This window comes from Zingiber officinale, chromosome 6A (genome assembly GCF_018446385.1).
Source record: "Zingiber officinale cultivar Zhangliang chromosome 6A, Zo_v1.1, whole genome shotgun sequence".
Lineage (NCBI taxonomy): Eukaryota > Viridiplantae > Streptophyta > Magnoliopsida > Zingiberales > Zingiberaceae > Zingiber > Zingiber officinale.
This window is the reverse complement of record NC_055997.1, coordinates 148,272,737-148,286,562: the sequence shown is the minus strand read 5'-3', so window position 1 is coordinate 148,286,562 and position 13,826 is coordinate 148,272,737. Positions and strand designations below refer to the sequence as shown.

Here is a 13,826-nt window from a genome sequence, read left to right as displayed (position 1 = left end):
ATACCTTGAAACTCCTAATGTGGGACTCAGTCCCATTCATAATAAAATTTCATACTTCTTTCACCTATTCTCCATTCACATATATTCAACAACGATTTCTACGACTGTTCCACACATAGAGAGGTGCCTGAAGGTCACTGATAGATCACAGTATCTAATCCGGGCCTACGATACAAATATTGAATCGTCTAGAATGAATTTTATCACACCTTTTGCTCAACAAGGAGTCTCAGTGTAAACATAGGTGCAGAGGCTTAAGGCGTTTGAGTGCTCGTTGGAGCGATTCTTCTGATCTCATCGATGGCTTGCTTGTCGAAGCCAACGTGATTGGTGACCATCACAAGCATCAAAGGTAAAAGATCTTAATTGGTTCTCAGCATGCGAAAGAGTTTGTATAGAATACATAGTGAATTAGCTTATGAAAGATGAATTTATTAATTATTGAACTTTAGTATTATGGAATTTAATATTTTGGTAAAATTTATATCATATTAAAAGTTTAGTATATTAAAATTTTAATACGGTTTATAAACTAATATTGAAAAATAACACATGCCAACAAAGTACAGTTCGTGGCTCCTCTAATCATTGCACACACAGTGTGGAAGTCCACTGGCCGATCCCCCTTCCTAATTTTGCTTCTCCATTGCTTCCCAATTACTTCTCCACTTATTGTGATCCAAGCATTCGCTGTTTCACCTCGATCGCCATGAATCCCTCCATCGATTTCCGTCAATTACTGAATAGGATATGCGATGCAGCTTCGTTCTATCTCGCAAAGCCTCGATCTAGCGTCAAAGACTTGTGCAAAGCTGCGGATCAATTGAGCGCTAAACTGAAAGACGTCGACCAAGCCATGGGTGAACCTAAGGGCAATGGGAAAACCGCCACTGAAGAAGCTCTACAGTGGAAGTGCGAGGCCGAGGCGTTTGTATCTACAGAGGTCGCCGTCATCCAAGAGGACTACAGGGCGATGCGGTGCCTCATAGGCTGGTCGTGGAATTGCATCTCCATCAACCAGAGAGTCACCAAGAAACTGGAGGAGGTGAAGGAGTTGATTAACCGAGTGGATGTTTCTAGTGTTGCCACGACACGGTCGCCGCCGCCTGCCGTGGAGCTTCCCATTTCAAATAATGTCGTCGGGATGCAATCAGATCTGATCCAGATTGTGAAATGGAAAGACTACGGCAATTAGATGAAAGTGCCAGGGTTATAGGCATCTACGACATGGGGGAATAGGAAAGACTATGCTTTTGAAGCTCATCAATAACCATGAAGAGATCTCCAAGCTCAAGTTTGAGCACGTCGTCTGGATTGTCGCCTCCAAAGAATGCAAATTGCAAAAGCTTCAGATGGACGTGGCTAAGAAGGTAGGACTGAATAAGTGCTAATGAGAAGAAACAATTGGCAAGCTTGCCATCCCATCCATCATGTGAACTATTTCTAAAGTATGCAGGTAAAGATGTAATCAACTCAGAGCAAGGAATTAATCAATTAGCAAGAGAAATTGCAAAAGTGTGTTCTGGTGTGCCCCTTATTCTCATCACCGTCCGCAGAGTCATGTCCGCAAAGAGGTCATGGAGGTCAGATGCTCTCATGCAGTTGAGGCAATCACGGATGCTAGAAGTCACGGATATGAAAGAAAGAGATCCTATGTTTGCTGCTTTTTTACTTAGTTATGATAGCCTGGAAGATGACAACATGAGAGCTCCCCTATTGTGTGGCTCTTTGTGGCCTGAAGGTTTCAAAATTCACAAAGTTGAATTAATACAGTGTTGGATAGGCCTTGGTCTGATTAATGAGTTTAACTCGATCAATAAAGAATTCCACCGAGAGCTCTCCCATATCGAGACTCTTACATTTGCATGCTTGTTAGAGCTTGTTGATAGTGAACACACGGTAGGTATCAAGATGCATGATCTAATCCGAGACATGGTTTTATGGATGGTCTCGGACTATGGATCCAATCAATACAAGTGGATTGTTAAAGCACATGCTGGATTGAATCAGTTGGAACTAGAGAATGAGGAATGACATGTGGTGGAGCGAGCATCATTCATGCATAATGATTTAAGTTCCTTGCCAAAGCAGACTCCCACTTTTCCCAAACTTTCCATGCTCATGCTCCAACGGAACTGTATGCTACACTTAATTCCTGGGTCATTTTTTCAGGCTTTTCTTGTTTGACACTCTTGGATCTCTCAGGTACGGACATCACAGAGATTCCTAGGGAAATCAAGATGCTATCTGAGCTCCAACATCTAAACTTAAACTCCACCCCAGTCGTAACACTGACAGCAGAGTTGAGTAGCCTTGCCAAACTCAAGGTAGGAACTGAGCATCTTATCAAAGTACCCATGGGAACATTATCCAACTTACCTTTGCTCAAATTGTTGGGTTTATATGAGAGCAAGTATGCTAATTTGAATGAGCTAGAGGGATTTCAACGAAGACAAAAATACATTGGAATTACCCTGGACTCAAAGGCAGCCCTTGAATGGTTGGGCTCTCTACCTTATTATCTACATGGAAACTCCAACTACAGGACATGAGAGACTTAGCTTGTCCAAGCCAACTATTTGAGAGCATCATGAGGAGCGACTACATAAGGCAGGGTCTTGAACGACTAGAGATTGTAGATGCCATGGTAGATGGTGAATTAATAGTTACTAGGAGTAACAAGGAAATTGAAAAAGGCTTTGAATGTTTAAGGTATATGGCGCTCACAATTGGCAACAATTTGCAAGAAATCACTTGGGAAGCAGTCAAGCCTCAAACATTGTTTCCTATTCTTCATGAATTGAACATTTCAAGATGCAAAATGTTGAGAAACATCACTAATTGGGCTCTTCAGCTATCAAACCTCAATATCTTGAAAGTATCATATTGTAAAGAGATGGAAGAATTAATAAGTGGTGATCTTATCCAAAGGCGTGAAGATGGACAGCTAAGGAGGTGGTGAATCCACTGATTGGATGAAAACCTCGCTCCTTTCTGCAAAACCAAAACAGGGAAGGGGTCTCTGACATTGGCCCTCCAACGCTCAAATCAGAAATAGGAGAAGAAAAAGCATAATGGAGACAGAGAGATGATTCTTGCCTTTCTTCATACCTAACATCCCCTTTTATACTTTTCTTGATGACCCTCAATCTTCCCTTGTTTTAATGATATTAATTACCGATAGAAAGTATCTTTGTCTTGACTTCTTCTCATTTATTAATTATCTATCTTTTTCTCTTTTATGGTCTTGTAGGTTCACTATATGTACAATGCCAACGTCGTACCTAGAGTCGGATGGATGGCTTGTTCGGCTCGGGCTCCTAGCTCGCTCAACTTGCTTTCTTATCGACTGAGTTGACCACACTGATTTACTCAGAAGGCTGACCGGACAATGATCTCTCTGATCGGCCGATAAGCCGCTTCCCGCTCGGGTGCGACTGAGCCTTGCTTAAGCTCTGGCGTTGACCGCCTTGACTTTCACCTACACCGTGGCAATTGACTCATTTCAGGTAGGCATTGACTCGTACCAGGTAGGCTCCTCCTTATCGTCGTATCACAAGTCTCCCCTTCAAGTCTAGTCGAAGGAGGCTGCAAGTCCGACTGATTGGACAAGATGTGTCTTCGACGACTCTGAGGCCCGTTCGACCCAAATGCTACAGTGTCTGATCGGACTATGCTCGGTTTGTGATCACTGATCGGCCCACAAGCCAACGTCGCTCAGCTTTATTGCTGGGCTCAACTCTGTGACCCATTCTTTGCGCCCAGGAAGCTAAGAAGCAACACTTGGCACATGTTTTCCTTTTCTTTACGCGTCCTTGAGCATGTTCGGTCTTGGCTGACGTCATCCAGATTTCTTGAAGACCGTGTAAATCCCTAATAGTTATGGCCGAGCACGTAGCCATATCATTTTAATTAAGCTCATTAAATGCTATCCGATGACCGAAGGACACGTGTCCCTTACTGTCGTCGCACGCTCGATGTGATAGGCAAATATTCTCTTGCAACGAGGCGTGCGCCTTTTCAAAATCAATGATGAGATCTGCTTCTAGGTTTTCGTAACTCCAAATCGGACGGTTGGGGTCGATTGACCGCGAGGTTTATAACCTCGCATGTACTGCCGTCTTCCTCACTTCGCATCTTCGTCTTCGAGTTTTCATCTTCGAGCTTCCCTGCGACGCTACGTGTTTCTCCCTTTCTGGCGATCTTTCTAGTAAGCTCTCTCCTCTCAATTGAATCCTTTCACTGTTCTTAGCGTCCTCTCATTCAATCAAACTTCATTGTTTCCCATCGACTTTTATTTCCGATGGCAAGCTCCTCTCAACCTCCTGTCTCCATCATCGGACTCTGGTATACGTCCATCGAGTCCAAGTTCGACGGAGGCGATGCTGAGAGTTTGAGAGCTGCCTTTGAAATTCCCTCTACTTATCAAATCGGCCTTCCTTCGACTTTAGATCGCCCGAATGAGCCGCCTCCGGGTTTTGTATGCTTCTTTAGGGATCAATTTACCACCCGTCTGCTGTTCCTAATCCACCCGTTCTTCTCTGCCGTTTGTAAATATTTTCGTATTTCTCTCCATCAACTAGTGTCGAATTCCTTTCGGCTGTTGTGCGGGGTCGTCGTTTTGTTCAGCCTGCACGACATTCCTTTTACTCCTTGGTCCTTCCACTATTCCTATTATCCCAAATTGTTTGAGCCGGGGACTTTTCTCTTTTAAACCCGAGTGGGCCTAGTTTTCTTTGATAAGATGTCATCCTCCAACAAGTATTGGAAGGACTACTATTTCTTTGTTCGCTTTCCTGAGCGTCCGGACTTTCCGACCAGGTGGCAATTAGAGGTGCAGAACCCTCTAGAGCTCAAGAAATACAAGAGCCACTCGGACTACTTTCATGCAGCTTCCAGCTTGGCCAGTTAAAAATACCATATACACAAGTTGTTGTTGGAGGGTGTACTCTACGTGTTCGGCCTGAGCCTGATCCGTACAAGTCTTCCGTCCATCCTAGGTATGCTCCTTCTTAGTCTCACTTTTGAATCTAATTGATTTCTCTTTTTCTGTTGCAGCTCAAGTCATGTTCCGCTCACATCTGGCTGGCAAAGCCAAACTCGTGGATGCAGAAATCAATGTTGCGGGCATGGCTAAGTTGGAGAGCCGTGGCTTGCAACCAGTCGACTCTTAAGAGGATCTGCTCAGAGAGAGCACCGGAGCCCCAACTCAAGGGAGTGACGGAGTAGCCAGCCGTACGGTTGGAGGTGAAGAGATTGTCGTAGTGAATCCCCCGCCCGAGCATCTTTCGGTAATTCCAGTCGCCGAGGCCTCGGAATCGACTTTTTCTGGGGAGCCATTGATAAGCCGAAAGAGGCGCCATGCGGAGATTGCCACCCGAACTACTACCTCCGCTACACAGACTCCCACCAGGACCACTCCGCGTCTTTCATTCGAGCGGGGCGAAACCTCCACCCCTGCGCCCGAGAAAGCGACGACCGTCCCACATACTTCGCTTTCATCCTATCGGACGTCATCTTTGTCCGAACTGCCGCAAGGAACAATATATGCACCGCCGGTTGCTTTCATACCACCTCCACTGCCGAAGATTCAAAAGTCTAGCATCTGATAGGCGTCAATGTCTCGGTTGACTGGTAGAACAACCTCAACGCCGTATTCTCCGAGCGGCCGACATCACATAACAGTGGTCATACATCTTCCTATGGATGAATGGCGCGACTCTAATAGCGTCGAATCCTGGGTCCCAGAACACCAAATAATTATTCAGGGGCCGCTAGTATAAATATGGGTAGACGCACGAACCCGTGCGGCGGTCATGCCTCCAGGGGCGCTTGTCGATAGTCATACTGAGATGTCTACTGGGGTAAGTATTTTATATGTTGCTATTCATCGCCGCTCGGCCCTAAAAATTTTTTTACTTCCTCATAGTATTGAGTAGAGAGTCTGGCCATGTGCTAAAGACTCACATTTTTTGAGCAAAAAGTCAAGCAGCTGAGGGCACCGAGCGGCCAATCATCTATTTCCCAGGCACAACTAGAGCAGATGAGTGCTGAGATGACTCAACTAAGAGTCAATCTGAGTAAGAGATCTGAGCAGCTAGAGGTAGAGAAGAGAAAAAGTGTCGAGCAGGCCACACAATTAGCTCGGCTTAATAAACAAGCTAGCACCTTCGAATCAAAAATACACTCGGCCAACACCAGGAAGCTTTGGGGCATTGAAGATTTGGAGATAAAAAATAAAGAGTTTTGGGTGTTGGCCCAAAACCTGAAGGAAGCTGAGGACGAGCTGAAGGCAGAGCGGGAAGGATGATCGGCCGAGCAGACTGCCACGAAAAACCAGTTCGCTGCGAAGGATGAGGAGTTGGCGGCGTTGAAGGTAGAGCTAGAAGCCTCCTGAGCGGCCTTAGAGACTTATCAAGGAGCTGAGTCGAGCAGGTTCGATCTCATGAAATATGCCTACATCTGTTCGGATGCTTTTAACGACATGGTCGCTGATCGAGCTCTCCATCTATTCAACCTTGCTATCGACAAGACTTTCGATCAACTAAAGGAAGGCGTCTACCTCCCCACCGCTCTGACAAGCAAGATCATTAGCTAGGACAAGCTGATTGAGTTGCTGTCCGATGATGTTTTAGATTATCTTGAGTGAGCCTGCTCGTGCGAGCCTTGCTTCTGTAAAATTTTTTAAGTATCAATGAATGATCTTTTGTCTGGTGAACCGTTATGTTTGTCCCTTTCTTTTCAGCATTCTTGGTCTTGTATTTAGTTCACACGCTGCTGCGTAAACCTGACCGAAACTGTGAGTTATTTATTCCTAAAGTATGGCTTTATGACCTTCCAATCGGTGATGGGCCGCCATAGCCGATCAATCAATTCATGATTGCTGAATGACCATCTTATTTTGAAAACTTAGCCTTTGAGTGGCACGTTTTCCTGGTCGGCCATTTTCGTTGATATTGTTTTTCATTGTAGACCCGAGTTTAAGGTCACCGTTTGACCGTTGTATAGACAAGGGTTTCACGTCATCGCTCGATGGTTGATGGACGTAGACTATTGGTGAAGACGAGTGTTTAAGGTCGCTGCTCGACCGTGGATGACGATAAGAGTTTAAGGTCGTTGCTCGACCATTAGTGGATACAAGGGTTTAAGGTCGCCGCTCGACTGTTGACGGAGACAAGGATTTAAGGTCGCTGCTCGACCGTTGATAGAGACAAGAGTTTAAGGTCATTGCTCGACCATTGATGGAGACAAGGGTTTAAGGTCGTTGCTCGACCGTTGATGCAGACTGGGGTTTATAGTCGCCGCTCGTCTTTTATCTTGATCGGTCGGCCCAAGAGTCTAGAAAACTTTGATTTTTTATTCATGTCGGTCCTGCATCCAGAAGGTATATACACAAGTACATTTATATTTGCTCACGCACCTCTCACCCGGGCCTGTAGGATTGGAGATGATTCGCGCTCCATGACCGCTCGAGTCATCTTCCGTTTTAATCCTTTAAGTAGTAGGCCCTCGAGCAGAGTTTTTGTATGACCTTGTAAGGTTCCACCCATGGTGCCTCAAGCTTGGTGACGTCCCTGACCAACTTGATTCTCTTTCAAAAAGATCGTCGACCTAGAAAGACCTCGGGATCACCCTTTGGTTATAATTCTGTCTCATCCACTGTCGGTATGTCATTAGCCGAATGACAGCTTTATCCCGCGCTTCATCTACCAAGTCGAGCTCTATTAACCTCTGCTCGGCGTTTCCCTCGTTGTAGAGTCGCACTCGGTCGAATTCTACTCTAACATCTACGGGGATCACCACTTTTGCTCCATACACCAACTAGAATGGTGTTACGTTGATCGCCTCTTTTGGAGTCGTGCGAAGTGTCCACAAGACACTCGGGAGCTCGTCAACCCAGCTACCCCGGCCTGGTCTAATTGAGCTCGTAAGCCTCTAAGTATTTCCCGGTTTGTGACTTCTGTCTGGCCGTTGCTTTAGGGGTAGGCTACTGAGGTGAAGGCCTGCTAGATGTCATAGCCTTCGCACCACTCCCTGAGTTCCCGACCCGCAAACTACCTCCCGTTATACGAGATGAGCCGGTGAGGGATGTCGAACCTGTTGGTTGATCCTAGGAATATCGTACCGGTTCCCCTGTACAAAATTTTGTATAAGTCCTGAACTTTTCCTAACAACCTATTATGTTATTTAGAAATTAAATTCGGAATCGCAAACTGAACTTAATATTATTGATTCCAAATTTAACTTATCTATTCTTAGAGGTTTAGACTTGGATTGCAAACAATACTTAACATTATAGATTCAAATCCACCTATGTTACAAATTCAATTAAATATTTATTTTGAAAATCGACTCCCAGGTCAAACATGGCAAGGCACTTAGCCTTCTTGGGTATGGGAACATGCACTACTGCTTCGACAAAGCCTCTTAACGAAATTCAATATTTAATTTCCTTATAGTAACCTTAGGTTTAACCAAAAAGAACAATCGAATCACAAGATCGAAAGATAAAATAAAAGAAACACAACTTTGAATCATAAATCCGAAAATCTAGAATCACTAGCCTCTTGTGTTTGATATTTCAAGATCTAAATAAAAAGTATGAACTAGTTATGATGCAGAAATTAATTACTAGTTATACTTTTTGTTGCTTATAGACCTCACGATCTTCTATCGTATTCCTCTTCTTATCTCGGGCGTCGTGTGGACGATAATCTACCGAGACGAGAATCCACCCAAGCTTCCTTCTTCTCCAAGCAAGTTTCGGCCACCATAAAGTCTCCAAGAGAAGATGAGGTTCAGCCACCACCACCAAACTCCAAGGGATGCTAGAAACAAAGCCTCCTTTCTCTACTTCTTCTCCAAGCTAAATCTGGCCACCAACAAGCTCCTTGAGAGTTGATGCTGTTGGTTGCTACTCGGAAAGCCTAACAGTTCCATTGTACAAAAATTTTGTACAAAGGTCTGAACCTTTTCCTAGCTACCATGTGTTCTTTTAAATTAAACTTGGATCGCCTGCGGAACTTAACACGTTTGATCCTAAGTTTAACTGATTTGTTCTTTTAGGTTTAGACTTGGATCTCCTACAGAACTTAACACGTTCGATCCAAATCACCTAGGTCACGAAGATAATTAAATATCTATTTCCAAAATCAGCTTCCAGTACTGCATGGTGAGGCACTTGGCCTTCTTGGATATGGGAGCAACCACCACCGACTAGACAAAGCCTTTTAAGGAAATTAAATATTTAACCTTCCCATAGTAACCCTAGGTTAACCACTAAGAACAATCGAATCACAAGGAAAAGAAAAAAAATAAAAGAACACAACTTCGAAAACTAATTCGAAAAACTAGAATCGCATGCCTCTTGTATTTGGTATTTTTACAAAGAAACAAAATTAACATGATGCGGAAAATAATTATTAGTTATACCTTTCTTTGTGGATAATGACCTCTTGATCTTCTACCGTATTCCTCTTCTAATCTCGGACGTTATGTGGGCAACGATCTTCCGAGACGAGAACCACCTAGCACCTTCTTCTTCTTCCTTCAAGTTTCGGCCAAGCACAAAAGCTTCCAAAAGATGAAGAATTTTTCTACCAACCAAGCTCCAAGGGATGCAAGCTTTCTCTCCTTCTTCTCCAAGCTAGAACCATCCACCAATTAAGACTCAAAGAGCATGAAAGGTTCGGCCACAAAGATGGAGAGAAGAGAAAGGGAAGAGGCCGACCACACCAAGGAAGAAAAGAGGGAGAAATAGAATAGAGGTTGTCTATCATGAAGGCACCCAAACCCCATCTTTTATAATCCTTAGCCTTGGCAAATAAGAAAAATTTAATAAAACCTTCCTTAATTCTTTTGCCATTGAAAAGGAAAATTAAAATTAAAATCCTTTTCTTAATACATATGGCCGACCACATCAAAACAAGCAAATAAGAAAATTTTTCGCTAGAAAAATTAAAGCTTCCTAATTTGCTTCCGGAAAATAAAATTTCTCTTTAATAATCCCTTCATGATTGATGTTATAAAAGGAAATTTCTATAATTTTAAAATTTATCTTTTCAACATGTGGATGATTTATAAATAAGGAAAGTTTTTACTAAAATTAAAATCAACCTTTTAATCTACAAATAAGGAAAGAGATTTAACTCTTCTCTTAATCTTTTGTAGAATCTTATAAAAAGAAATATTTTAATTTTTAAACTCTCTTTTAAATCATGTATTCCACATAAGAAAAAAATTTAAATTTAAAATTTCTTTTCTATTTTTAATGGCCAGCCACACATAGATTGAACCCATGCTTGGGTCGGCCATAATCATTCCCATCTAAACATGGTTTGGCTGGCCCTTTGCTTGGGCTCCAAGCAAAGCTTGGCCGACCCTTTTTAGATGGGTGCGAATGTGGGTATAGGTGGGTATAGTGTTGGAACCCCAAAGTTGTCTTGGTGTGATCAACAAGTTAAGTTAGGTCCTGTGTTGTTTCTAACCTTGTGTCTAAGTGTACAGGAGCTTTGGAGCACAGGTAGTCGAGCGGAAGACGCAGCTAGCGAGAAGGACGGCACGCTGTGCGTCCGAGGGACGAGGTGCTGTGGAAGAGTACACCGGTGGACAAGAAGGAAGTGCGCGGTGGTTCCGAGGGACGAAAGTCAGAGCAGAAGATTGCTCGGGGAGCAAGAGACGCAGCTAGCGAGAAGGTCGACGACCGAGGGACGAAGATTGCGGATGAGTACGCTGGCGGACGAGAAGGAAACATGCGGCAATTCCGAGGGACGAGAAGCCGGAGGGAAGCACGCTCGAGAAGATCGGAAGTTGGGTTCGGGTGAGCCCTTTTCCGGATTGCCGAGATCACCCAAGCGAGCGGATCCGGAGCGGAAGAACCGGACCGAGGCAGGACTGAACCAAAGAAGAGGTCCCACACAAAAAAGTCAACATTTGTTGACTTTGGGCTCCGGGGCGCCCGGAACAGGAAGGGTGCCCGGACCTTGAATATTGACCAGATCGAGCTTTGACTCGATCTGAACGTTGTGGGATAAAATTTATCCCCCCCAAGGCGCCCGAAACCCTTCCAGGCGCCCCGACCAAGGCTATAAATATAGCCTTGGTCCAGAAGCGTCAAATTCAACTGAGAACTCAAGCATTCTTTCTACACTTGTACGCTTTTCTGTTTTAAACTTCTGTTGTGCGCTTCATTGTTGTAAAAGGCTTCTCCGCTTGAAGGAGATACTAGTGCTATGCTTTCTTGGATTAACAACCTTCCCGGTTGTAACCAAGTAAATCTCGGTGTGCCTTTTACTTTTCTGCTTTTATTTATTTCTCTTATTTTATGCAAGTGTCAGTCTAAGAGTTCGAGAAGGGTTGGTTTGTTTTTGAGTTCTACAGGCTATCCAACCCCCCCTTCTAGCCGGCCGCAACGATCCTACAAGTGGTATCAGAGCCGAGACGCTTCAAGAGGACTAACCGCCAATCGAAGCAAAGATAATGGCCAGACCAAGCATCCACCCGCCGAAATACGGAGGGGATTTCGTTACCTGGAAGAATCTGATGCAGGTATTTTTTACCACAGACTTTGAATTAACTCTAAGTATGGAATCTGGTTTTGTAGCTCCAGAAGGTAAGGAAAAATGTCAATGGACAAAAAAGGAGCAGGTTGAATTTGTGGCGAATGACAAAGCAGAATACCATCTACTAAGCGTTCTTCCACCTCAAGAAGTCAACAGAATCGAACACTACGACTCGGCAAAGGAACTTTGGGAAAAGTTCCTTGAGCTGCACGAAGGGACGTCCGAAGCCAAGCTCACCAGAAGAGATCTACTTCGGAATCAGCTCACCAGCCTGCAACTTAGGGAAGACGAGACAGTCACGCACCTACACTCGAGAATCAAAGAGATCATCACCGGACTGTCGAATCTCGGAGAAACGGTAAGTAACCGAGATTTGCTAAGGTACGCGCTAAATTCATTTCCTAGAAATTCAAAATGGGCATCACTAGTAGATGCCTTTTATATTTCTAAAGATTTAGAAAAGATCTCGTTAGAAGAATTTTTTTCTACTTTTGAAGTGCATGAGTCAAGATGTGCAGGAATGAAGGAGCCCAAGAACAACGTTGCCCTCAAAGCTTCGAGAGACGAACCAGAGTCGGAGTCTTCTCTCGATGACGAGAAAATGGTAATGATGGTAAGAAGATTCAAGAAGCTTTGTAAATCCAGATCTACTAATCATCCGCAGGGGAAGAAGAAAAGGACGATCCGCTGCTACCACTGCGACGAAGAAGGGCACGTCAAGGACAATTGCCCCAAGCTGAAGAACAAGAACAAGGAAAAGGGTAAGAAGTATATCCAAAAGCGAAAAGCCCTAAAGGCGACGTGGGACGATACGTCGTCGGAGTCGGAAGTCGAGGCATTCTCCGAACTTGCTCTAATGGCAAGTCATCAAGACGACGACTGCGATTCAAGCTCTTCCGTAATAAGCATCGAGAGCATCGATGAAGGGGGAGCTTCGTCAGAAGAAAGCAGTAGTTCAGGGGGAGACACGGAAAACAAACTCAACAAGGTAAGTCAAGTATGTTCTCTTCCTCCTGATAAACTTTATAAATTTGTTAAGTTATTAACTAAAGACTGTTGTAAATTAGAAAAAGAAATAAAAATTTTAAAAATAATTTTAGCTAAATCCTACGCTCTAGAAGAATTAGATAAATCAAAATTGAAAAATGAAAAATTGAAACTTGAAAATAATGATTTGAAAATTCAAGTAGATAATTTGAAAAATCATGCATGGTCATCTAATTCTAGAAAATTTAAAAAATTTAAATTGGTATTATAGATATCACCCGGGGCAAATTAAGAATATCTCTAGAAAATATGTCCCTAAGAAATTTTTAATCAATCCAGTAGGCTGGAACCTTTATTGGGTTCCTAAATCTTGCTTAGTCTAAGTTTTAAAATTAAAATTAGTGCTTTTCAGGGAGAAAATTAAACAATGAATTTCTCTATGAGGCTTTGTCTAAGAAAGTGGTTTTGCTCTAATAACCAAGAAGGCCTAGTGCCTCGCCACGACCTGCAAGCCAAAATATTGAAATAAGTGTTTAATTAACTTTCTGTCAAAGCATTAAAATTAGAATTAATTAATACTTTCAAAGTTTTTCTAAACATTTTTTTTTCAAAATATTTTTATACTTAGAAAAATACTTTTTGCCGAAGTGAAATTTTTACTTAGGATTTTTTTTCAAAGTTTTAAAAATTTATTTTAAAAATATTTTTACTTAGGATTTTTTTTTAACTTAGAAAAATTCTCAAAAATCAATCTTTTAAGTTTAAAAAACTTTTTCCTGAAACTAAAAAATTTTCTGCTTAAGTCACATAGAAAAATTCTCATTTTTTAAAAAAAAATAATTTTTGCAAAGACTTAAATTTTTTTCAAAAACAACTCTTTGTTAATTTAGAAAAATTTTCAGAAGATATTTTTTTCTAAGTTAAAAGCCATTTTGAAATTGAAAATTTCTGCTTAAATCTTTTAGAAATTTTTTAAGAATCTTAATATTTTCTAAGTCTTTAACCCTTAGATTTTTTTCTTGAAACCCCATTTTTTTGTGATCAAAGGGGGAGAAGAATTAGTATAAGTCTAGGGGGAGGTAGAAATTGAAAATTGAAAATTTTTGAAATCTAATTTTGTTGCTCAATAACTTGTTTTAATTTTATGTCTAGTTTTGACCCTAGCTTAACTTGGGTTGATCACACCAAAAAGGGGGAGATTGTTGGAACCCCAAGGTTGTTTTGGTGTGATCAACAAGTTAAGTTAGGTCCTGCGTTGTTTCTAACCTTGTGTCTAAG

General features: G+C 42.5%; 1 protein-coding gene across 2 annotated transcripts; it reads left to right on the top strand.

The window, feature by feature from the left end:
* Positions 1 to 563: 563 nt before the first annotated feature.
* On the top strand, positions 564 to 3,216 carry LOC121998645 (probable disease resistance protein At1g62630). 2 transcript variants are annotated; one of them, XM_042553640.1, is made up of 2 exons: positions 564 to 1,370; positions 1,450 to 3,216. In XM_042553640.1, the coding sequence occupies exons 1-2, from the start codon at positions 1,248 to 1,250 to the stop codon at positions 2,032 to 2,034; spliced, it is 708 nt and encodes a 235-aa protein (XP_042409574.1). In that variant the 5' UTR covers positions 564 to 1,247; the 3' UTR covers positions 2,035 to 3,216. The 2 variants fall into 2 exon arrangements, with proteins under 2 accessions (XP_042409574.1, XP_042409575.1); XM_042553641.1 differs by having other exon boundaries at positions 573 to 1,370; positions 1,457 to 1,515.
* The last annotated feature ends 10,610 nt before the right edge of the window (positions 3,217 to 13,826 follow it).

Coding starts and splice junctions, on each gene's coding strand:
- LOC121998645 (XM_042553640.1), top strand. CDS start 1,248: ATGCTTTTGAAGCTCATCAATAACCATGAAGAGATCTCCAAGCTCAAG. Junction 1,371..1,449: donor AGATGGACGTGGCTAAGAAG/GTAGGACTGAAT, acceptor CTATTTCTAAAG/TATGCAGGTAAAGATGTAAT.